This window comes from Carcharodon carcharias, chromosome 18, assembly GCF_017639515.1.
Source record: "Carcharodon carcharias isolate sCarCar2 chromosome 18, sCarCar2.pri, whole genome shotgun sequence".
Lineage (NCBI taxonomy): Eukaryota > Metazoa > Chordata > Chondrichthyes > Lamniformes > Lamnidae > Carcharodon > Carcharodon carcharias.
In genome coordinates, this window is record NC_054484.1 from 82,121,405 (window position 1) to 82,147,581 (window position 26,177).

Genomic DNA, 26,177 nt, shown 5'->3' on the forward strand with positions numbered 1-26,177 from the left:
TAGCTGAGGCACAAGCACTGATATCCCACTCGTGACAGCCAACCCGAAATTATCTATTTTCTCTTTTTTTCTTTTACCCAATCCTCAACCCATGCTAATCTCAACTTTGAACAATAACCTTCTGAGTGGTACCTTATTTAAGGCTTTCAGAATGCACCACTAGTTCCCCTTATCTACACTGCCAGTTACAACCTCAAAAAGACTGCCTTAATCATATCATGTTTTTCTAAGTGCTCTGTTACTGAATCCCTAATAATAGATTATTGTATTTTCCCAACTACTGATGTCAGTCTAACTGGCCTATCCCTACCCAAAAATTTTGACATCATTTATGCATTCAAATACCTCAGAAATGATCAGCAATCATTTGACATCACAGATCCTCATTTGGAATAAGTCAGCAGTCAGCAGTGTTTGGTCATCTTTGACATCAAATGCGCTCAAAGGGGGCAAATGCACTCAAAGATGGCAACTGTGCTCAGCAGCCTGCATTGAAAAATACAAGCAAATTAATTACTTAAATAATATTTGAATGTATTCAGTTCTCTCATTCAGTCCAAGAAATCTTTCCACCATACAGTACATGCTTGACAGCACCACCAGATCCCCATCAGTTCTTAATTCATTTTAGTCAGAGTCTAAATTCTTACCTGACCCCCATCCCCTTGGTCTCAGGTTGTAAACTCTTCCCTGCCCACCCCCACCCACCCCAGCCTCAGGGTCTAAACCCTCTTCCCTCCCCAACCCCTCCACCCCCCACCCCTTCCCCAGTCTGAGGGCCGAAACTACACACCCCCCAACCCCCCAGACTCAGAATCTAAACTCTGTCACCCCAGCCCCTCCCCTTCCGATCTCTGGGACTTGAGCTCTGCCACTGCCAAACTCTGGGCCTCTTCCAAACTCTGGCCCCCTTCAACAACTCTCTCCACCCTCCCCCCTCCCCCCCCAACAACTCTCTCCACCCTCCCCCCTCCCCCCCCAACAACTCTCTCCACCCTCCCCCCTCCCCCCCAACAACTCTCTCCACCCTCCCCCCTCCCCCCCAACAACTCTCTCCACCCTCCCCCTCCAACAACTCTCTCCACCCTCCCCCTCCCAACAACTCTCTCCACCCTCCCCCTCCCAACAACTCTCTCCACCACCCCCCCAACAACTCACTCCACCCTCCCCCCAACCTCCCAACAACTCTCTCCACCCTCAACCTCTCCCCCCAACAATTCTCTCCACCATCCCCCCCAACAACCCTCTCCACCCTCAACCCCTCCCCCCAACAACTCTCTCCACCCTCCCTCCCCCAACTCCCCCAGCAGCTCTGTCCACCCCTCCCCCAACAGCTCTCTTCACCCTCTCCCCCAACCCCCAAACAACTCTCTTTACCATCCCCTCCAACAACTTTCTCCGGCCTCCCCCTCCAACAACTCTCTCCGGCCTCCCCCTCCAACAACTCTCTCCACCCTCCCCCCAACCTCCCAACAACTCTCTCCACCCTCCCCCCAACCTCCCAACAACTCTCTCCACCCTCAACCCCTCCCCCCAACAACTGTCTCCACCATCCCTCCCCCAACAGCTCTCTTCACCCTCTCCCCCAACCCCCAAACAACTCTCTTTACCATCCCCTCCAGCAACTCTCTCCGGCCTCCCCTTCCAACAACTCTCTCCATCCTCCCCCCTCCAACAACCCTCTCCAGCCTCCCCCCTCCAACAACTCTCTCCAGCCTCCCCCCTCCAACAACCCTCTCCAGCCTCCCCCCTCCAACAACCCTCTCCAGCCTCCCCCCTCCAACAACTCTCTCCAGCCTCCCCCCTCCAACAACTCTCTCCAGCCTCCCCCCTCCAACAACTCTCTCCAGCCTCCCCCCTCCAACAACTCTCTCCAGCCTCCCCCCTCCAACAACTCTCTCCAGCCTCCCCCCTCCAACAACTCTCTCCAGCCTCCCCCCTCCAACAACTCTCTCCAGCCTCCCCCCTCCAACAACTCTCTCCAGCCTCCCCCCTCCAACAACTCTCTCCAGCCTCCCCCCTCCAACAACTCTCTCCAGCCTCCCCCCTCCAACAACCCTCTCCAGCCTCCCCCCTCCAACAACCCTCTCCAGCCTCCCCCCTCCAACAACCCTCTCCAGCCTCCCCCCTCCAACAACCCTCTCCAGCCTCCCCCCTCCAACAACCCTCTCCAGCCTCCCCCCTCCAACAACCCTCTCCAGCCTCCCCCCTCCAACAACCCTCTCCAGCCTCCCCCCTCCAACAACTCTCTCCAGCCTCCCCCCTCCAACAACTCTCTCCAGCCTCCCCCCTCCAACAACTCTCTCCAGCCTCCCCCCTCCAACAACTCTCTCCAGCCTCCCCCCTCCAACAACTCTCTCCAGCCTCCCCCCTCCAACAACTCTCTCCAGCCTCCCCCCTCCAACAACTCTCTCCAGCCTCCCCCCTCCAACAACTCTCTCCAGCCTCCCCCCTCCAACAACTCTCTCCAGCCTCCCCCCTCCAACAACTCTCTCCAGCCTCCCCCCTCCAACAACTCTCTCCAGCCTCCCCCCTCCAACAACTCTCTCCAGCCTCCCCCCTCCAACAACTCTCTCCAGCCTCCCCCCTCCAACAACTCTCTCCAGCCTCCCCCCTCCAACAACTCTCTCCAGCCTCCCCCCTCCAACAACTCTCTCCAGCCTCCCCCCTCCAACAACTCTCTCCAGCCTCCCCCCTCCAACAACTCTCTCCAGCCTCCCCCCTCCAACAACTCTCTCCAGCCTCCCCCCTCCAACAACTCTCTCCAGCCTCCCCCCTCCAACAACTCTCTCCAGCCTCCCCCCTCCAACAACTCTCTCCAGCCTCCCCCCTCCAACAACTCTCTCCAGCCTCCCCCCTCCAACAACTCTCTCCAGCCTCCCCCCTCCAACAACTCTCTCCAGCCTCCCCCCTCCAACAACTCTCTCCAGCCTCCCCCCTCCAACAACTCTCTCCAGCCTCCCCCCTCCAACAACTCTCTCCAGCCTCCCCCCTCCAACAACTCTCTCCAGCCTCCCCCCTCCAACAACTCTCTCCAGCCTCCCCCCTCCAACAACTCTCTCCAGCCTCCCCCCTCCAACAACTCTCTCCAGCCTCCCCCCTCCAACAACTCTCTCCAGCCTCCCCCCTCCAACAACTCTCTCCAGCCTCCCCCCTCCAACAACTCTCTCCAGCCTCCCCCCTCCAACAACTCTCTCCAGCCTCCCCCCTCCAACAACTCTCTCCAGCCTCCCCCCTCCAACAACTCTCTCCAGCCTCCCCCCTCCAACAACTCTCTCCAGCCTCCCCCCTCCAACAACTCTCTCCAGCCTCCCCCCTCCAACAACTCTCTCCAGCCTCCCCCCTCCAACAACTCTCTCCAGCCTCCCCCCTCCAACAACTCTCTCCAGCCTCCCCCCTCCAACAACTCTCTCCAGCCTCCCCCCTCCAACAACTCTCTCCAGCCTCCCCCCTCCAACAACTCTCTCCAGCCTCCCCCCTCCAACAACTCTCTCCAGCCTCCCCCCTCCAACAACTCTCTCCAGCCTCCCCCTCCAACAACTCTCTCCAGCCTCCCCCCTCCAACAACTCTCTCCAGCCTCCCCCCTCCAACAACTCTCTCCAGCCTCCCCCCTCCAACAACTCTCTCCAGCCTCCCCCCTCCAACAACTCTCTCCAGCCTCCCCCCTCCAACAACTCTCTCCAGCCTCCCCCCTCCAACAACTCTCTCCAGCCTCCCCCCTCCAACAACTCTCTCCAGCCTCCCCCCTCCAACAACTCTCTCCAGCCTCCCCCCTCCAACAACTCTCTCCAGCCTCCCCCCTCCAACAACTCTCTCCAGCCTCCCCCCTCCAACAACTCTCTCCAGCCTCCCCCCTCCAACAACTCTCTCCAGCCTCCCCCCTCCAACAACTCTCTCCAGCCTCCCCCCTCCAACAACTCTCTCCAGCCTCCCCCCTCCAACAACTCTCTCCAGCCTCCCCCCTCCAACAACTCTCTCCAGCCTCCCCCCTCCAACAACTCTCTCCAGCCTCCCCCCTCCAACAACTCTCTCCAGCCTCCCCCCTCCAACAACTCTCTCCAGCCTCCCCCCTCCAACAACTCTCTCCAGCCTCCCCCCTCCAACAACTCTCTCCAGCCTCCCCCCTCCAACAACCCTCTCCAGTCTCCCCCCTCCAACAACCCTCTCCAGCCTCCCCCCTCCAACAACTCTCTCCAGCCTCCCCCCTCCAACAACTCTCTCCAGCCTCCCCCCTCCAACAACTCCAACAACTCTCTCCACCAGCCCCCCCCCCACACACAAACAATGACTCCCTCCACCCCCATAAGACTCTCCTCCCCGCCCCCCAACGTTGCCAACTCGATACTCACCTTGTTGCTGCTCCCACGCCGGCTGGAAAACTGCTGCAAAATCGGTGTCTGTCACTTGCTGTTCTGGCCGGCCCTGCAAACTGAGCAGTCTAGTTTGGAGAATTGGGGTGGCATGGGAAGGCAGAGTTGGGGAGAGAGAGAGGTGGGGACGAGAGGGAGAGGAGGGAGGTGAGAGAGAGCTGGGGGTGGGGGGGGAGAGCGAGATAGAGGAGAGGGGAGAGGGAGGAGATGGGGGAGAAAGGGAGCTGCAACCTGGTGGGTTGGGTGGTTTGGGGGCAGGGGAAGGCAGAAGAAAATTGTTCCGGTGGGGTGATGGGTGAGAACATTGCTGCAGGGGCGCAATTGACACTTATTCATTGCATAATACTAGAGACCTGGTGTATCCACACACACATACTTTTCTTCATGATGCAACATGATTGCTTATTTATTTTGAGTTTCTAAATAATATATTAAAGAGCAACAAGAACCTTGAAGAGCTTCATAAGTCCCTTTCCAGGGCTGTAGGACCCCAAGATCCTGCCCCCTCAGGGCTGTCCCAGCCCGAGATCTTGCCCCCCCCAGGGCTGTCCCAGCCCGAGATCCTGCCCCCCCCAGGGCTGTCTCAGCCCGAGATCCTGCCCCCCCCAGGGCTGTCTCAGCCCGAGATCCTGCCCCCCCCAGGGCTGTCTCAGCCCGAGATCCTGCCCCCCCCAGGGCTGTCTCAGCCCGAGATCCTGCCCCCCCCAGGGCTGTCTCAGCCCGAGATCCTGCCCCCCCCAGGGCTGTCTCAGCCCGAGATCCTGCCCCCCCCAGGGCTGTCTCAGCCCGAGATCCTGCCCCCCCCAGGGCTGTCTCAGCCCGAGATCCTGCCCCCCCCAGGGCTGTCTCAGCCCGAGATCCTGCCCCCCCCAGGGCTGTCTCAGCCCGAGATCCTGCCCCCCCCAGGGCTGTCTCAGCCCGAGATCCTGCCCCCCCCAGGGCTGTCTCAGCCCGAGATCCTGCCCCCCCCAGGGCTGTCTCAGCCCGAGATCCTGCCCCCCCCAGGGCTGTCTCAGCCCGAGATCCTGCCCCCCCCAGGGCTGTCTCAGCCCGAGATCCTGCCCCCCCCAGGGCTGTCTCAGCCCGAGATCCTGCCCCCCCCAGGGCTGTCTCAGCCCGAGATCCTGCCCCCCCCAGGGCTGTCTCAGCCCGAGATCCTGCCCCCCCCCAGGGCTGTCTCAGCCCGAGATCCTGCCCCCCCCAGGGCTGTCTCAGCCCGAGATCCTGCCCCCCCCAGGGCTGTCTCAGCCCGAGATCCTGCCCCCCCCAGGGCTGTCTCAGCCCGAGATCCTGCCCCCCCCAGGGCTGTCTCAGCCCGAGATCCTGCCCCCCCCAGGGCTGTCTCAGCCCGAGATCCTGCCCCCCCCAGGGCTGTCTCAGCCCGAGATCCTGCCCCCCCCAGGGCTGTCTCAGCCCGAGATCCTGCCCCCCCCAGGGCTGTCCCAGCCCGAGATCCTGCTCCCCAAGGCTGTTGTGCCCTATGAATCCCCAATGAGTGAATACTCTACATTTCATCCCTCCCAATTCTGCCATGTCTCCATCTCCCCATCTCAGCCTTCCACTCCTGAGTACTTGGAAGATTCAGGGCTCCTTTTTTAGAAATTTATTCTTTCACAGGATGTTGCTCATTCCTAATGGCCCTTGAGAAGATGGTGGTGAGCTGCTGCGTTGATCTGCTGCAGTCCATGCGATGTTTGTTAGGAAGGGAGTTCCAGGATTTTATGCTGATGACAGTGAAGGAACAGTGATATATTTCCAAGCCAGAATGGTGAGCAACTTGGAGGGGATTTGGTGGGGTTCCCATGTGTTGTCCTTCTAGCTGGTGGAGGTCGCAGGTTTGGAAGGTGCTATTGAAGGAGCCTTGGTGAGTTTCTGCAGTGCATCTTGTAGATAGTACACACTGCTGCCACTGTGTGTTGTGGTGGAGGGAGTGAATGTTGATGTTGGTGGATAGGGTGCCAATCAAGTGGGCTGTGACTGAGTAAGGCTGCTGCCTGTCTAGCCTTTGGGACTGTTTTACTTTCATCAAATCTCAGAACCTCCCCCAAAGAACTTCCATACTCCAGATATACTGCAGGTGCTGCCAAATGTCATGATCACCCCCATCACATCTCAAATCTCCCCGCCCATGCTGCTAAACCCCAGAGCCCATGCTCTCCTGCTGCTGCATGGGATCCCACACCCCCGCCAATTATGCAGAAACTCAAGAACACCCCTGAAAGCTGCTAAATCGTAACTGTGCCACTGATGTTGCTGATGTCCCTCCTATGCATGATGCCAAATGCCCCAACATAGTTGCAGTATAATGCATCTCACTGACTGTATTGCTTTTTATCCTGTACTTCAAGAAAGGTGCTGGACAAAAAATATGTAAAGATCAAGAAATAGTGAATAATGGTTAAGGCCTTTCACTTATTATGTAAATTTATTTGGATAACATTCGTTAAAATTCTGTCGAAGGGTCATAAGGACTTGAAACGTCAACTCTTTTCTTCTCCACTGATGCTGCCAGACCTGCTGAGTTTTTCCAGGTAATTCTGTTCTTGTTTTTTTTATTCGTTAAAATCCCTGAATACCATGCAATAAATGTGCAATGTGTCTTACTCAGTCCCTGCAAATCAGTGGCTCTACTTGAACTATGTGGCATAACACCCTTGTTGTTACAAAACATTGTTTTCTTCAGGGCGCTATGATCAACTTCATAGGACATCTGGTGTACATAGATATTATAAGAAAAAACTACCTTAACTTTTGGTAGTATTTAAATATTAATGAACCAGGACTCATTTTGTGTGAAGATAAGATGCACATGATCCCTGGCTGCTGGTACAGGAGCTGATGCAGTAATTGTTCTAGAAGAGCTGTTACTATGGAAAAAATGCTGAGTTAAGAAAAAAAAAATGAAATATTTATTAATAGAGTGCAGAGCGGAAGGATAATGTAAAGTGTGGCTACGTAGGAAGTCAAAGCACTTTAATATTGTGGAACTCCATTTCTGACAGCAGGTAATAATAAGAATTAATGTTATATTTTACTTCCCTGCAGCCCTGCCTCGCTGTACTTTGTCTTTCTGATTTTTGAGGGGATTGTTTGGTTTCACCAGATTACAACATAAGCATGAAAAATAATGGCTTGGTAGTACAGAACTTGAATATTGCTGAAAAAAGACACAGTCTTGCACTCAGCAGGGCAATTTGCAAGAATGCCAAATGTGAAGGGCACAATTTATACTTCATGAGAAGAGAATCCTGATTGGTTGGCAAGTGGACTCTGATTGGTAGAGGTGTTGCCATGGAGAATGCACCAGCTGATAACTGACAGTTAACTGCCAAACTTGGTTTAAATTCAAACTGGGCAGGTTGACTCTGGTCAAGGCATTGTCTAGGGGAATGAACCAGAGAATGGCTGTCACCTATTTTGTTTAGTTGAAACAGGTGCAATTAATATATGTAGCTTCTAGCCCATGTAAATGCACCATACTGCGAGCTTGACGGATAGTCTTGAATTGTTTGTCAGCATAATTCTTAGCATACTCAAGATTGCTTAGCAAATGTTGTCCAGTCATGAAACCAGATCTAATGTTGGACACTGTGTTTTGAAGTTTTGCAAGCATGGGCTGGTTGGGTATGGTCTGTACCTTGCCCATTGCAAACTGTTGAAAGGGCATACTGTTTGATATTATCCAACAGTCTTTGGGACATACGGCCTGTAAACCTAGCATCACACCAGCACTAAAATTCAGCACATTACCCATTTGTCTGATAGGCAGAACATCGTTTTGGCTAGACGGCAGCATCCTGTTAGTGACGAATATCATTTGTGTTGCTACTGCACAGGAGCAGTGTGAAAGACCTTCATCTGTTCCTTAAAGTTTTGAGATTTTGAGTGCAAGATGAAAATCTTTGATAGAGTATCTTTTTTCAGAAATACTCAAAAAACCAAAAAGGAAGCTCGCATTGCCTGTTTTAGTTCATTCATCCAGAAGGACCTGACATTCTTCACTGTGCCAGCCAACTGTATCTTAAATAATTCTTAGGCTTTCTCCCACTTTACTGTCAGAACCCATCCTAATGAAGGAGAACTTACTGACAAGAGCTTTAAATTAGCCTTTTACTAATTTGAATCTGCATTTCTTTGTCCTATTCTTCCGATTTAATTCTCACGATTTACCATTTCCATACTGCTTGTTGTCTTGTACACCTCTAAGGTTACCTTAGATGCCTTGTTTTAAGGCTAATCATCCCAGTGTAAGCAACCTTTCCTAATCCCTCAACCGTCTGGTAATATAGTTCGTACTCAACTGCCGCCAGTGCTTGAATGTTGGTAATCTGAGCTGGATAAGCTACTAAAGGTGTGGTCCAACCAGAGAATCGTACATTTTCTGAGCTCTGCTATACTCTTTTGGTGATGTAACTCAACATTCTGTTGGTTTTGTTGATTGCCATTTTTCAGTGGTTGGAAATGTTGAGTATCAATCCTACTGTAAAATCTTTTTCAACATTGCCCTTCACTATTTCAACAGCCTTCATACAGTACATGTATTGTCCGTTTCTCCCTCCTATGTGCAGTACTTCACAATTGTCTGCATTAAACTTAATCTGCCATTGTTCTGCCCACTTTCTGAGCTGCCTTCTCCAATTCCATAAACATTTTATCTTCTGTAAGTCTAACTATTTTGCAAGGGCTTTCTGAATCCCAATCATTCATGTAAATCTAAAATAATAGTGTTCTAATACTAATCCCTAGGGCAGTCCACATAACTCCTTCAACAGGTACCTGCTGTTTCTACCCTTCAGCCAGCTTCTTTGTGAGTTTGTTTCAGTGTGCTTATACTGACAGAGTATATTTTCAAGGTCTGACCTGCTCCTCCATCTTGTCAAAGCCACTGTTTAAATAGCCAACTCCCTGTTCCATGTGTGTCCTGTTTTTTTTCTTTTTTCCTGTTTTCTAACTTTATTAATTGCTCTGAGGTAACATCAACAAAATGAACAGCTGCATTTTTTTCTTCTATTTATGACCTTTTGAACTCGTGTTGTTATTTGAATGTTTGCTCAAAATTGACTTATTTTGTTATTGAGTACTCCCCTAGTGCTTTACATACCTGTCACACAAAGAGGAAGCTGGGACACTGTCTGGTAGAGCCACTTTCAGGAACCATATCAATCATGCAACACTCTCTATAACTCTATTTACATGAAAGTATATCCCAGAAATGTAAATGTATATGTTGTTGTGAAAATATTTGATTTCATGATTAAAACACCCCTCAGATAATTAGAGGTGTGAAAATAAACAACAGGTGCTTCTCCCTTAGCTTGGGAATGAAACTAGTGGCTGCTAAGATTGCAGTTGACCCCATTAGAGAAAGAAATTATTTATGTCATTTCTCAGATCAAAGAAAGGTTGCAAAAACAACTGGTCAATAAGGGAAGGTCTTAAAGTATCCATATACTTTTCAGATCAAAGGACAAGTTTGATGTCTGGGAAGATGAAATTAATTATTTGAAATCTGGAACATCCCAAGTGTGCCATGTAGCTATGGAAATAGGTTGCGGGGAGATACCCTTTAGTGTTGGGTTTATCTGTGTGTTTTCTCACAGATGCAAGCAGTTTACATTTGGAAACAGAGAGAGAGAGAAAGCTCCCAGCAGCTGTAGACCACTAAGCAAGAAGATAGTGAAACCCATGCTTGAGCCTGAGTGTCTGTAACCGTGAGGTACTTGAAGAGAATTAGAAGGTCACCTGGCTGAATGCTAGTGGAAGGACCCCAAGAAATCTCATTCTTCGGAGAATAGCAGAACCAAGGAAGCGAGTCAAAGTGAATTTCTGAAAGATCTGACATACCTTGGTTTGGTCTCAGGGGAAGCGAAGGAACCCTCAAGATCCTGTAATATATAGAGCAACTCTTGGATGGAATTAAAAACATAAGGGGAAGTGGTCTGTTGAGATATTTGGGTTTAAAATCTAAGTGCTTACAAAATACATATAGTGTTAAATTCCTAGTGCCTGCTTTGTTTAACTCTTGTACAGTCAAGGTTTTTGATTCAAATATAAAATATTGTGGAATCCTTTCAGTTAATAGCTTAATAATAGGTTAATAACATTTTTAAAATTATCGCTGCCCTTTGAGATCATAATATTGTTTTAAAAGAAATTCAATTAATATTAATGGTTTTGAATGTGATTGGACATGACTTCCAGCTGGAATTACATAGGCAGCACATTGAAGGAATTCCAAAATATACCATAGAACTAAAACACAAGGTGAGGTAGCCTCTCACTCCTTCGTTGATGCCTTTTGCATTGCTTGAATGAGGATTGAAGTCCTGTCTCATTGTAGACATGCAATTACGCTGTTTGAAGACAATAAATCTCACTTTTGTTACCACATACTGCATTTCTGCATGCTTCTCAGACCAAGAGGATAGGAAAAGGTAATGACAGAGGTTAAGGAATAGAGAATTCAGACAGACTAAGGCGCATGGAGGATTGGGGTCTGTGGTATTGTGAGGCTGTTAATAGAATTTGCGAGCAGCATGTTTTTAAAGGAAGGCTTCATTTGATCCTCAAACCCGTAAATATCAGGACATCAGGAAAGCATTAGAGTTGTGATGCTTTTGTGGGATTCATAAACAATTATTCTTATATAGTCATTTTTCAAAAAGTAGAAGAAATACATTGAGATGTGCACTCATTTTCAGAAGTGAGATGAAGGTGAAAACCATTAGGATGTTTTATTTGTTACAGATATTTTTGTTATTGGCTGTATATTTTGATGTGTCTTTAGATTATTATAGAAGGTTTCTTCATAGAAGTGGGATTTTCATCGCATCAAGTCTGTCCCAATTTTTCCTTCCATAGGACTGCTTACTGTAAACTCCCTCTCCTACATACTCACCAGAGCATACTTAATACTTCCCTATTTCAAGAGAGAATTTCTATAGGCTCAGTTTCAATAACTATTGTGACAGAACATTCCACACACTAATTGACATCGGTGACAAGACATTGGGCGGAATACCCTCATGCCCCTGTCAGCAGGTTCAATGGCTGGCGGGGGGAGAATTCACCAGGAGTTCCAAAAATCGGTTTCACACCGGTGTGAAATGACGGCAGGATCTTCCGATACTCCCCACCTTGATGGGTTGTCATTCCAGCCTGAGGCTGACACGAAACCGATTTTTATCCCGCTAATGGGTTGCAGATGAAGGTCTGCCCAGAATCTTCCCCCATGTCCAATTCTGCGCGATGCCAGCAGGAAAACAGGCCGATCAGGAACACGTCTGGATCAACCGTGGCGTGTAAAAGTCGGGACTTATCTTAAGAAGGCCTCGGTCAGCTTGTGGACATCTAAGAAGGTGGAGGCCTCCAGCTACCGGACCCTAAAGCACCATGTGCAGCACAGGGTGGGTGAAGCTTCATCCACGTGGCTCCCCCGCGAAGCAGCTTTCAGAAGGTGGGAGCTCTCCATGCAGCAACCTTGTTCAATCTTTGGACTTTCTCCCAGGGACTTCACCATGGGATCGGACTGTCTAGCTGCAGGTGGAAGGCAGCAAGAGGCACTGTTGGGTGGTGAGGAACTGTTGTGGAGGAGGGTGGGGGGGGTGCGGTTAAAGAAGGCTAGGAGAGGACTGAAGATGTGGTGGGGGGGGGGGGTGTGGAGGCCTAGAGATGGTTGGGGGTGCTAGAAAGGATATTACAGGGATGCTGCAAAGCAGCAGATGGAACGGAGGGGGAGGGTGGAGAGGGCCCATGGTGAGGGTTGGTGGGAGGTGGGGGTTTATGAACAGGTGTGAAGGGGCATGGGGGGGTATCCAGGTATGAAGGGGCTCACAGGGAGGGCTCAGTAGAGTCAGTTGTGGACTCCTGGGGAGCAAACTGAGGCTAGACATAGCATGAGGAGATGGTGAAGGTCAGAGGGCCAGAGGTAGCTGGTAGGATGGGAGGATGAGAGTGTGATGATGTCGTGTAAAGGGGCGCTGAGGGTCATTGGTGGGGAATTGGAAATACACAAACTCATAGCGGGCAGGAGGAGGGCAGGCAGGTCAATGGTTACAGAGGGTGGTTCTTGGGGAGGAAGGGTACATGAACATTGACCTGGACATAGTCAAAGGAGAAAGGAAGTGTTGAAAAGTAACAATGGGGAGGTTGAAAGTAATGTCAGAGGGGTCAGTGGTAATGGGGGAAAGGTGTGGGTGACTGGGGGAGGGGACACAGTGCCAGAGTGCGTAACGAATGTGATTATCACTATTGGTGGTCTGGCCAAAACTAAGCAGAGCCTTGTGGAGATCCCCAGATGCTGCATGGGAGCAGGGTCAGTGGGTGGGCGGAGATGTAGGTCATCTGAGCTGGACAACTGAACGGGAACCCCAGCAGCCAGTAATGACAATGCTCGGGACCTGGGATATGAGACTTTTCCGGATGAAGGCTCAGTGTGCACGGGAGATTGCTTGCACATGGCTCACAAAGTCCCTTCTTCAGGCCCTTCTCCCTGCAGATTCACTCGGGGGGAGGGGGGATTCTGTTGTCCACAGGAAAGAAGGGTGTTGGTGGGTGGGTGGGGGGAGGCACTTCACTAAGCCTTATGGACCTCGCTGAAACTAGACAGTAGATGTTATTGAAGTGAAAGTGATTATATTTACACAAGTTTCCTCATTTTGACAAGTCAATTGTTCACTCCTGCAACCAGTTGTGATCAATATTTCATGATTTTCCTCAGCCTGCTGCTACTTCTAGGTTCTCTACCAACGCCCGCAGCTGTGGTGGAGGCAGCCCGCTGACTATTTGGCCCTGTTGCCTTGGATGACTTTGGCGGCTGCCCTCAGGAGGGCCCCGGCTTTCTTTGGCTGTCCTGCTGTGGGCCAGCTTCTCCCCCTGCGGTGACAGAGGATGATGTTGAAGGGGTCACAGACAGAGTGGATTTGGAAAGGCCAGACAATCTCTGATATTTCTGATTGGATGATTCAGGTGTCCAGCTGCTGCTCCTCCTCCATTTGGGTGCCTTAGGTCTTGACCTGACACCTTGAGGGGAAGGGGCAGCTAGAGGGAGGTCAAAGTACTCCATCCCCCTCTCGCGTGCCAACTGCAGAAGTTTCCCCATTGGTACCACAGTGGAGAGTGGTCTGTGCGTATCTTCAGCAGGATATGCTGGACTTGGATCTCCATGGAGCCCGCCAACCTCCCCATGGAGGCATGCACAGTTTGGCACCACATCATCAGCCAGCAGACAGACAGACACTTCTGACTCATGTGCCACCTTGTTGAGGGCCTCCAATATTCTCCACTGTCAGTCAGGAAGTCCGATTCCAGAGGCCTATCATCAGACTCTGACCTCGCAGATGCTTCTTCCCCAGCTCCAAGTGCCAGTGAGCTCAGCTGACTATGCCCCCTACTGCTGCGGACATATGTCCGTGCAGTGACCACCAGACCACCTTCCTACGCTAGAGCTCGTACCCGCCGAGGTGTGTGTCTGTGGGCTGGTGGAGGGTGCAGGTGCCTGCTATGATACCTCTACAGGTGCACATCTCTTCTCTCGTCCTCCCTCATGTCCGGGCCAGGGCTTTTGCTGAGGCCTGACAGGGATTCCTACGGCTCGGGCCTTGGCCTCTTCCTGGTGGCACTTGTAAATGAGAGAGGAGAGAGCGCGTGACAACATCAGCTGCCTCCAACATGGAAGCACACTTAGCCCTCAGGTTTCTATACCGTGCATAGATCCTTAGTGGGCGGAGATCCAAACCCAAGCTCCCCATTGCCAATTGCCTGGTCCCGTTCCATGCCTGCCAGCAGGGATGCCGTCTCTTCAAACTCTGTTGTGAGAACCTTCAGATGTGAGCATCCCGCTCCCATCTTCTCACATTCTCGCCAGCTGTGCCTCAGTTTATCCTGCGCAAAGACAACAGAAAAGATGGGTTTGAGAGGAATAGAATGTTGCATCCATTTGTACGTCGCAATTTCATGTTCATTTCTCATACTCTTACAGATAATCCACTGGATTGTATGGCATGGCATTAATGCTCTGCATGTTGTCCAGTGAGGTTATGGACCAGCTCCCTCCAGAGCACTGAGCCCATCCACATGCAAGGAGAAAGCTCAGAGAGGCATCTCATTTGTAGAGGTTGCTGGTGCCCTCTGCGACTGAGCCCATTCTCCCCGACTATGTGGAAGGGTGAAGGAGGCACAGTGGTCACTCCACCGCAGAGTGGATGCACTGCAGTGGGGCTATGAGCCATGACCTTATGCCGTTGCCACTGAGGCCCTTGAACATTCATTAGTTTGTTGCAGTTAGTGTGAGCAGCTGAAGCATCACTTACCCTGGCGGAGTGGATGAGGTCATTCATCCTTTTCCGGCATTGTATGGCTGACCTGCGGTGGACAGCCTGAGCACTCACAGCATCAGTGACCTGTGCCCATGCAGGGGTTGGTTCTCCTGCTCTGCCTCTTCCTCCCATTAGCTCATTGCTCCTGACCTTGACCTGAAGGGAGAGTTGGTGGCGTAGTGGTATTGTCACTGGATTGATAATCCAGAGACTCGGGGTAATGCTCTGGGGACCCTGGTACCCAGGCATGGCAAATGCTAGAATTTGAATTCAAAAATGTAAAGTCTAATGATGACCATGAAACCATTGCCAACTGTTGTAAAAATCCATCTGGTTCACTAATATCCTTTAGAGAAGGAAACCTGCCATCCTTACTTGGTCTGGCCTGCATGTGGCTCCAGACCCACAGCAATGTGGTTGACTCTTAATTGCCCTCTAAACAAGGGCACTTAGGGATGGGCAATAAATTCTGGCCCAGCCCTAGTGATGCCCACATCCCAAGAACGTATATTAAAAAAAAAAATGGTCGAGGAGGACGTGCAGGGTGGCGTCAGTGAACCTGGGTGCTGGACCTCCCTCTCCCTGTCCTGACATCTCAAAAGGCGTTGACAGTAAGTTGGGTGTTTGGATGTCTTTTAAATATGGCACCCAGATATGATGGCGGGACATGTGCTATCCAGTCAGCCCCACTGCGCTAGATGTCGAGAAACCCCCGACTGCATAATTAATGACACCAGGAATGCGAGATTCCATGGGATTTCCCATCAACCTCCACTGCAGGAAACACTCCCTGTCACCACCATGGTGACTTAGTCCCAGCTGGGAGTATTCTACCCATCATTTCGGATCACCCCTAGAATTCTTTGTTCTGCTTTCTACTTCAAATGTGTGCCCTCTCACAACCAATGTAAATGATCTATCATCATTTATCTTTGTTAAACTCATCATAATTCTGGTCACCCCTTAACTTCCTTGGTTCTATGGGAACAAAATGCTATCTTCACAACTGCAACCTGTCAGACCTCGTAACATTCTTGTCAATCTTTTCTATTGCTTTTATATTCTTCTTACAGGGGCTGCCCAAATCTCTACACAATACTCTTGCTATGATCAAACTAATGTCTTGTACTATTTGTTTTTGTATTTTTGTATTATGTGCTCCTAATTACGTAACCAAGGGTCCTGCCTTTTTTTAAACTTTACTACTTGCAGCGCCTACCTTATGACTACTTCAGAGGAAATTATCTTAGGGTTTTCTTTTCAATAACTGAAATGTTATGTCAAAAATAAACATTTTGAACTTGCATAATTTGCACTTTAAATAAACATAATTTCAGGGGATGTGGGTGTCACTAGCTGGGCCGGTATTTATTGTCCATTGCTAATGGCCCTTAAGGTGCTGCTGAGTACCTTCTTAAACTGCCGAAGTCCTTGTGTTATGAGTGCACCAACAATGCTTCTGGGTGATAAAGCCAGGTCAAAGATCCCTTTGTGAGTTACTGCAGTGCATCTTCTATAAGTTACACATTGCTGCCACTGTGCATCGTTGTTGGAAGGAATAAATGTTCAAGGTTGTGAGTGGGATGCTGATCAAGAGGGCTGATTTGTCCTGGATGCTGCCAAGCGTCTTGAGCATTGTTGGAGATGCACTCATTCAGTTAGGTGGACAGTATTCCATTACACTGTTGACTTGTGCTTAGTAGATGATGGACAGGCTTTGAGGAGTCACTTATCAGCCCAAAAATGTTCTCATCTTGCTGTATACAGGCACAGAATACTTCAGTATCTAGGGAGTGTTGAATACTAAACATTTTTTAGTTGTTAGGTAATTGGCCGGGTTGGATTTGTCCTTTTTTTGTGTACAGGACATACCTGAGGAATTTTCCACATTGCTGGGTAGGTGCCAGTGTTGTAGTTGTACTGGAACAGTTTGGTTAAGGGTGCAGCTAGTTCTCGAGCACAAGTCTTCAGTGCTACTGCTGGGATGTTGTCAGGGACCATACTTTTTTCCATATTCAGTGCCTTCATTGGTTTCTTGGTATCATATGGTGTGAATTGAATTTGCTGAAGACAGGCATCTGTGATGCTGGGGACCTCTGGAGGAGGTCAAGATGGAACATCCACTTGGCACTTTTGGCTGAAGATTGTAGCAAATGCTTCAGCCTTGTCTTTTGCACTGATGTGCTGAGATCCCCCATCATTGAAGATAGGGATATTTGTGGAGCTTCCTCCTCCTGTTAATTGTTTGATTGTATTCCACCATTTATGATCGGATTAAGCAGAATTCAGATCTAATCCATTAATTGTGGGATTGCTTAGCTATATCTATCGCAAGCTGCTTCTGCTGTTTAGCATGCATGTAGTCCTGTCTTGTACCTTCACCAGTTTGGAACCTCATTTTTTGTTATTCCTGGTGCTACTCCTGGCATGCCCTTCTCTCTTCATTGAACCAGGGTTGATTCCCCGGAGTGATTGTAATGGTAGTGTGGGAGATATGCCAGGCCATGACATTACAAATTGTAGTTGAGTGCAAATCTGCTGTTGCTGGTGGCCCAAAGCACCTCATAGATACACAGTTTTGAGCTATTCGAAATCTATCCCATTTAGCATAGTGATATGCCACACAACACGATGCAGGGTATCCTTGGTATTGAAAAGAGACTTTGTCTCCACAAATCCTATGCAGTCTACCATTAGTATCATGAACAGATGTATCTCCAACAGGTAGGTTGGTGAGGGCGAGTTGAAGTAGGTTTTCACTTTTGCTGGTTCTCTCATCACGTACTGCAAACCCAGTCTGGCAGATATGTCCTTCAGAACTTGGCCAACTCAACCAGTAGTGGGTGCTATCAAGCCCCTCTTGGTGATGATATTAATGTCCCCAAACCCGAGTGCATTGTGTGCCCCTTGCCAACCTCTGTGCTTTTCCAAGTGGTGTTCAACCTAGAGGAGTACTGATTCATCAGCTGAGGGAGGGCTGTGCCCGTGTTTGACCTGATGCCATGAGTCTTAATGGGGCCTGAAGTCAATGTTGAGGACTCCAAGGGACACTGCCTCCCAACTGCATACCACTGTTTTCATGATGTTGGTTGAGAAGTAAATATTGGCCAGGATACCAGAGGAACTGCCCAGCTCATTTTTGTAAAGTGCCAAGGGGTCATTCTTCTGCTTGAGGTAGTTTTACATGTCCAAAAGCACTTTCAACCATGCAGCACCCTTTCAGTTCTGCATTTAAGTGTCAGCCTAGATTGTGTGACCAAGTTGCTGGAGCAGGCCTTGAACCCTCAATCTTTTGACCAAAAGAAGAGAATACGAAAACAGAGCCAAGACTGCCATCTTAATGGGATAGTGTCACTTGATTTCTCCAGTTTGAATGGTTGGCCCTTAATTTCTATGTGAACTATGAAGACTTTTGCACAAGTTTGGCTTTGACCTCTGCTTTAAAATTTATTGAGGATGTCCAAATTTCATTTGTGTATAACGGGTAAGGTTGGTCTTGATTGAAGTTTCATATTGAGCTATAGCTGGCAAAAACCAGATTGGACTAATAAAACTGGGCTGGACTCGGCTGCCAAAATTAACTTTTGAAAGGTCTGTAATTTAACTCACGGCAGATTGTTTCACTCTATTGTTTTGTGATTGCATGTGCAATTGATATGAGTAAAGTTTAAAACATGTTTTTTCCACTGGACTGAATCTGATGTTACTTTGACTATTACCTTTGTTCTTTCAGATTTATTTACCCCATCCATCCATCCTTCAGGATTCTAGCCTTGGCCGAGCCTCCGGCGGTGGGCAGTAGCACTCAGCAATGGCTAGGGTCCGAACTGCTGACTATGTTCCTGTATCACAGTGTGAGACCGCTTGCCATGAAAGAAGAAGCTGATATCCTTACAAAAATGGTAATGATTGCTTGGGTTCAGATCCTGGCTTTTCCTGTCAGTTCAGGGTGTCGCACCTCCGAAGTGTACTTTGTGTTTTTCTATTACTTGCTTTTCTTGGGTTGAAATAACCACATTACGTTAAACATATCATGCTGAAATAACCATCCCCAAGGGGAGTTAGATTTTTTTCATTTTGGCGATGGTCATTCCCAGGCACTTGTGTGGCACAAATGTCTCTTATCAGACCAAGTCTGAATTTTGGCCAGGCCTTGCTGTATGTGGACACGGACTGCATCAGTATCTCTGGAATCCTGAATGGTCTGCAATCTCTCTCCATTTAGATAATAAGCTTCCTTTTTAATTCTTCCTGCCAAAATGGACTATTTTACATTTGTCTATGTTATCCTCTATTTGCCAGATCTTTGCCCACTCACTTAAACTATGTCCCTTTGTAGCCTCCTTATATCCTCTACACAACTTATTTTCATAACTATCTTTGTGTAATCAGCAAATTTAGCAACCATACCCCAGCACCCGATCCCTGTGGCATACCACGCGACACATAAGAAATAGGAGCAGGAATAGGCCATTCGGCCCCTCAAGCCTGCTACGCCATTCAATAAGGTCATGGCTGATCTGCCCCAAGCCTCAACTACTCTTTTGTGCCAGCTCCTCATAGCCTTCAACTCCCGGATATTTCAAAAATCTGTTTACCTCCTCTTCAAATACTTTCAGTGATCTAGCCTCCTCAGCTCTCTGGGCTAGAGAATACCAAACGTTCAGTACCCCATGAGAGAAGAAATTCCTTCGCATCTTAGTTTTTAATGAGTGTCCCCTTATTCTGTAACTATATCCCCTAGTTTGAGATTCTCCCACTAGTGGAAACATCTTCTCAACATTTACCCTGTCAAGCCCCCTCAGAATCTTTTACGTTTCAATAAGATCACCTCTCATTCTTTTAAACTCGAATAAATAAAGGCCTCGCCTGTTTAGCCGCTCTTGATAAGTCAACCCTTTCACCCCAGGAATTAGCCGAGTGAATCTCTTTTGAAATCTCCAATTCTTTCTTAAATGCGAGGACCAAAACTGTACACAGTACTCCAGTTGCGGCCTCACCAACACCCTGTACAGTTTACAGTTATAACAAGACTTCCCTATTTTTAAACTCCAACCCTCTAGCAATACAGGCCAAAATTCCATTTGCCTTCTTATTTCCTGCACCTGCATATTAACTTTTTGTATTTCATGCACAAGAACACTCATATCCCTCTGTGCTGCATTTTTTGGAGTTTCTCTCCATTTAAATAATAATCTGCCTTTTGATTCTTCTTACCAAAGTGCATCACCTCACACTTTCCTACATTAAATTCCATCTGCCAAATTTTTGCCCACTCACTCAACCTATCTATATCCCCTTGCAGATTCCTTATGACCTCATCACAACATGCCCTCCCACCTATTTTTGTATTGTCAGCAAATTCAGATACATTATATTGTGCCCCCTCTGCCAAATCATTAATATAGGTAGTAAATAATTGAGGCCCAAGGACTGATCCTTGTGACCCTCCATTAGTTAGATCCCTCCAACTGAAAAAGGCCCATTAATCCTGACTCTCTGTTTCCTGTGTGTTAACCAATCCTCAATCCATGCTAATGCATTAGCCTCAATACTGTGAACTCCTACCTTGTGCAATAACCTTTTATGTGGCACCTTATCGAATGCCTTCTGGAAATCCAAATACACTACATCTATCAATTCCCCTTTATCAACTCTGCTTGTTATATCCTCAAAGAGCTCTAGCAAATTTGTCAAACAATATTTCCCTTTCACAAAACCACCATGTTGACTCTGTTTGCATTAAGCTTTTTTAAAAGTCCTGCTATTTCTTCCTTAATAATGGACTCTAGTATTTTCCCAATGACAGATGTTAGGCTGACTGGCCTGTAGTTCCCTACTTTTTATCTGTCTCCCTTCTTGAGCAGGGTCGGCATATTAGCGGTTTTCCAATCCACTGGGACCCTCCTGGAATCCAGTGAATTTTGGAATATTTTGACCAATGCCTCCACTATCTCTGCAGCTACTTCCTTTTAAACTCTTGGATGCAGGCCATCAGGTCCTGGCGACTTGTCTATCTTTAGTCCCATTAGTTTGTCAAATATTTTGTCCCTCGTGATAGAGACTGTTACAAGATCTTTCTTCCTATTAGCTCCTTGCTTACCTGATATCTTTGGGATAGTTATAGTGTCCGTCACCGTGAAGACCGATGCAAAATATTGGTTTAAATTATCAACAATTTCCCTCTTCCCCATTATCAGTTCTCCAGTCACATCCCCAAGAGTCCCACGCTCACTTGAGCAAGCAAGCGCTCTTGCTTTTTATATACCTGTTGAAGCTCTTACTATTTGTTTTTAGATTTCTTGACAATTTACATTCATAAACAATTTTCTTCCTCTTTATTAGCTTTTTAGTCCTCCGCTGCTGGTTCCTAAAAATTTCTCAATCCTCTGGTCTACCACTAGTTTTTGCCGCTTTGCATGCCTTAGTTTTTGATTGGATACTCTCCTTGACCACCTTTGTTAACTACGGGTGGTTCATCCTTCTCATCAAACACTTCTTTTTGACCGGGATAAATTTTTTGCTGAGCATTATGAAATATCTGCTTAAATGTCTGTCACTGCTCATCCACTGAACTTCCCCTTAGTCTATTTTCCCAGCCCGCTTCAGACAACTCTTTCTTCATACCTCTGTAATTGCCCGTATTTAAGTTGAAGACACTGGTTTGAGACCCAAGTTGCTCGCCCTCAAACTGAATTTGAAATTCTACCATGTTGTGATTGCTACCCCCCTAAAGGATCCTTAACTACAATATCTCTTATTAATCCTACCTCATTACACAGCACTAGATCTAAAATAGCTGTTCCCAGGTATGTTCTGCAACGTATTGCTTTAAGCAACAACCCCTGATGGACTTTACAAATTTGTCTTCCATGTTACCTCTGCCAATCTGATTTGTCCAATCAATATGCAGATTAAAATCACCCATGATAATTATAGTGCCCTTCTTACACACCTCCATTATTTCCTGATTTATACTTTGTCCTACAGTAAGGCAACTCTTCAGGGGGCTAGAGGTGACTCCCACCCGTGACTTCTTCCGTTTGCTACTTCTTATTTCCACCCAAACTGATTCCACATCACGATCTGTTGCACCTATATCATTACTCACCACCGCACTGAGACCTTCCTTTATTAACAAAGCTACCCCACCTCCTTTTCCTTTTTTGCCTCTTTTACTGGAATGTCGAATACCCTTGAATATTGAGTTCCCAGTCTTGGTCACCCTGCGACCACGTCTCTGTAATAGCTATCAAGTTATATTCATTTATTTCTATTTGTGCCGTAAATTCATCTGTCTTGTTACAAATGCTGCATGTATTCAGATAAAGAGCCTTAAGCTTTGACTTTTTACCATTATTACTCATTCTGGTTCTAATTTCTGCTACACTCATCTGCTTATATATCTGCCCCTTAATGTCACACTTGGATTATCGTTTTCCTCTTCATTAGCCTGCACCTCTGCTCTCTCTTTTTGATTTTTTAAACTTTCCTTCAATTGAACCCTACCCCCACCCCCCACACTAATTAGTTTAAAGACCTATCTACAACCCTAGTTATAGGATTCGCCAGGACATTGGTTCCAGCATGGTTTAAATGAAGCCCATCCCAATGGAACAGCTCTCTCCTTCCCCAGTACTGGTGCCAGTGCCCCATGAATTAGAACTCATTTCTCCCACACCAATCTTTGAGCCACGCATTTACCTCTCTAATCTTATTTATCCTACGCCAATTTGCACGTGGCTCAGGTAGTAATCAAGAGATTATTACCTTTGTGGTTCTGCTTTTTAATTTAGGCCCAAGCTGCTCGTAGTCACTCAGCAGAACCTCTTTCCTAGTCCTACCTATGTTGTTAGTACCTACATGGACCATGACAACTGGATCCTTCCCCTCCAAGTTCCTCTCCAGCCCAGAAGGGATCTCCATAACCTTGGCACTGGGTAGGCAACACAGCCTTCTTTGTCATTGCTGCAGAGAACAGTATCTATTGCTTTTATCTATTCCCCTAACTATGCTATCCCCTATTACAACTACATTTCTCTTTTCTCCCCCCACTTGAATGGCTCCCTGTAGAAGCTCTTACTTTCCATCTTTATATTACTAGCTAGCTTTCTCTCGTACTCTAATTTTTCTTTCCTTATTAATCATTTTGTCATTCTTTGTTGTCCTTTATATTCTTTCCAATCTTCTGGCCTGTCACCCATCTTTGCGCAATGATATGCTTTTTCATTAAATTTGATACTGTTTTCAACTTTTTTAGTTAACATGGATGACGGGTCCTCCCCTTGGAATTTTTCTTTTTCATTGGAAGGTGTATATTCTGTGTATTCTGAAACATCCCTTTAAATGTCTGCCACTTAACCTTTATTGACCTATCCCTTAATCTCATTTGCCAGTTCAAGCTAGCTAGCTCTGCTTTCATATGAGCAGACGAACAAGAAGCAGGAGTAGACCATTTGGCCCCTTGAGCCTGCTCCGCCATTCAATAAGATCATAGTTGACATTTCGAGTCCTCATGACCCTTCAACAGAACAAGGGTCATGAGGACTCGAAACGTCAACTCTTTTCTTCTCTGCCGATGCTGCCAGACCGGCTGAGTTTTTTGAGGTAATTCTGTTTTTGTTTTGGATTTCCAGCGTCCACAGTTTTTTGTTTTTATCAATAAGATCATGGCTGATCTGATAGTAACCTCAAAGCATCCCACCTCCCCCTATAACCCTTGCTTATCAAGAACCTATCCACCTCTGCCCTAAAAATATTCAAAGATTCTGCTTCCACCGCCTTTTCAGGAAGAGAATTCCAAAGATGCATGAACCTCTGAGAGAAAAAATTCACCTCATCTTAGTTTTAAATGGGTGACCCCTTATTTTTAAAAAGTGACCCCTAGTTCTAAATTCTCCCAGAAGAGGAAACATCCTCTCCACATCCACCTTGTCAAGGCCCCTCAGGATCTTATGTTTCAATCAAGTCACTTCCTACTCTTCTAAACTCCAGCGGAATCCACAAGCTTAAAATGTCCACCCTTTCCTCATAAGACAACCTGCCCATTCCAGGTCTGGTAAACCTTCTCTGAACTGCTTCCAATGCATTTACATCCTTTCTGAAATAAGGTGACCAGTACAGTACTCTGTATAACTGAAGCATAATCTCCCTACTTTTGTATTCAATTCCCCTCACAATAAATGATAACATTAGATAGAAATATAGAAAATAAGAGCAGGAGTGGGTTGTTCAACTCTTCGAGCCTGCTTCGCCATTCAATATGATCATGGCTGATCCTCTATCTCAATGCTGTACTCCTGCTCTCTCCCCATACCCCTTGACACCTTTAGAGTCCAGAAATCTATCTATTTATTTCCTAAATATATTCAGTAACTTGGCCTGCACAGGGAATTCCACAGTTTCACCACCCTCTGAGTGAAGAAGTTTCTCTTCATCTCAGTCCTAAATGGTCTACTTTGTATCTTGAGACTGTGACCCCTTGTCCTAGAACCTCCAGCCAGAGGAAACATCATCCCTGCATCCAGTCTTTCCATCCCTGTCAGAATTTTATATGGTTCAATGAGATCCCCTCTCATTCTTCAAAACTTAAGTGAATACAGGCCTAGTTGGCCCAATCTCTTCTCATATGACAATCCTGCCATCCCAGGAATCAGTCTGGTGAACCTTTGCTGCACTCCCTCTATGGCAAGTATATCCTTTCTTAGGTAAGGAGACCAAAACTGCACACACTACACCAGGTGTGGTCTTACCAAGGCCCTGTACAGCTGCAGTAAGACATCCTTGTCCTGTACTCAAGTTCTCTTGCAATGAAGGCCAACATACCATTTGCCTTCTTAACTGCTTGCTGTACCTGCATGCTTGCTTTTAGTGATTGGTGTACAAGGACACCCAGGTCCCTTTGTACATCAACATTTCCCCATCTACCACCATTTAAATAATACTCAGCCATTCTGTTTGTCCGACTGAAGTGGATAACTTCACACTTATCCATGTTATACTGCATCTGCCATGTATTTTCCCACTCACTCAACCTGTCTAAATCGTGTTGAAGCCTCTTAATATCCTCCTCATCGCTCACGTTCCCACCAAGTTTTGTGTCACCAGCAAATTTGTAAATATTACATTTGGTTCCCTCATCCAAATCATTGATATATATTGTGAATAACTGGGCCCAACTACTGATCCCTGCAGTACCCCACTAGTCATCACCTGCCACTCTGAAAAAGATTTGTTCCTACTCTGTTTCCTGTCTGCCAACCAGTTCTCAATCCATGCCAATACATTACCCTCAATCCCATGTGCTTTAATTTTACACACAAACCTCTTATGTGGGACTTTATGAAAATCTTTGTGAAAATCCAAATACGCTACACCCACTGGTCCTTGCCTATCTATTCTGCTAGTTACATCCTCAAAAAACTCCAGTAGGTTTGTCAAACATAATTTCCCTTTCATAAATCCATGTTGTCTTTGTCTAACCCCATTGATATTTTCTAAGTGCTCTGTTATTGCATCTTTTATAATAGACTAGCAATTTCCCTACTACTGAGGTTAGGCTAACCGGTCTGTAATTCACTGTTTTCTCCCTCTTTTAAATAGCGGGGTTAAATTTGCCACCCTCCAATCTGCTGGGATTGTTCCGGAACCTACAGAATTTTGGAAGATGGCAACCATCGCATCCACTATTTCCATGGCCACCTCCTTTCGTACCCTGGGATGTAGATTATCAGGCCCTGGGAAATTATCTGCTTTCAGCCCCATTAATTTCTCCAACATTATTGTTTTAATAATAATTTCCTCCAATTCCTCCTTTTCACTCAACCCTTGGTTCCCTAGTATTTCTGGGAAGTTATTTGTATCTTCCTCTATGAAGACAGAGTAGTTGTTTAATTGCTCTGCCATTTCCTCGTTTTCTATTATAAATTCTCCCGTTTCAGACTGTAAGGGAACTACATTTGTTTTCACTAATCATTTTCTTTTAACACCCTTTCTATTACATACCTTCTGTTAGCTTTCCTAATTACTTGCTGTACCTGCATACTGGCCTTTTACGATTCATGCACTAAGACACCCAGATCCTTCTGCATCTCAGAGCTCTGCAATCTCTCATGATTAGATAAAATGCTTCTCTTTTATTCTTCCTGCCAAAATAGACATTTCACATTTTCGCACATTATACTTCATTTGCCAGATCTTTGCCCATTTACTTACCCTATCTATATCTTTTAATAGCCTCCTTATGTCCTCTTCACAATTTACTTTCCTACCTATCTTTGTGTCATAAGCAAATTTGGCTTCCATCGCATCCATTTCTTCATCCAAGTCATTTATATAACTTTTAAACAGTTGAGGCCCCAGCATTGATCCCTGTAGCACACCACTCGCTACATCTTGCCAACCTGAAAAAGACCCATTTATGCCTACTGTCTGTTTTTGTTAGCCAGCCATTCATGCCAATTTGCTACCTTCTATACCATGAGCTTTTAT

At 47.1% G+C, this 26,177-nt stretch overlaps 1 protein-coding gene across 3 annotated transcripts in view; it reads left to right on the plus strand.

Annotated features, from left to right (window-relative positions):
* vwa8 (von Willebrand factor A domain containing 8) overlaps positions 1-26,177 on the plus strand; it is a 474,906-nt gene that overhangs the window by 177,077 nt on the left and 271,652 nt on the right. For all 3 annotated transcript variants that reach the window (XM_041211497.1, XM_041211500.1, XM_041211499.1), the window contains one exon: positions 18,421-18,589. In XM_041211497.1, the coding sequence (XP_041067431.1) occupies positions 18,421-18,589 (169 nt within the window). The remainder of the gene's footprint in view (positions 1-18,420; positions 18,590-26,177) is intronic.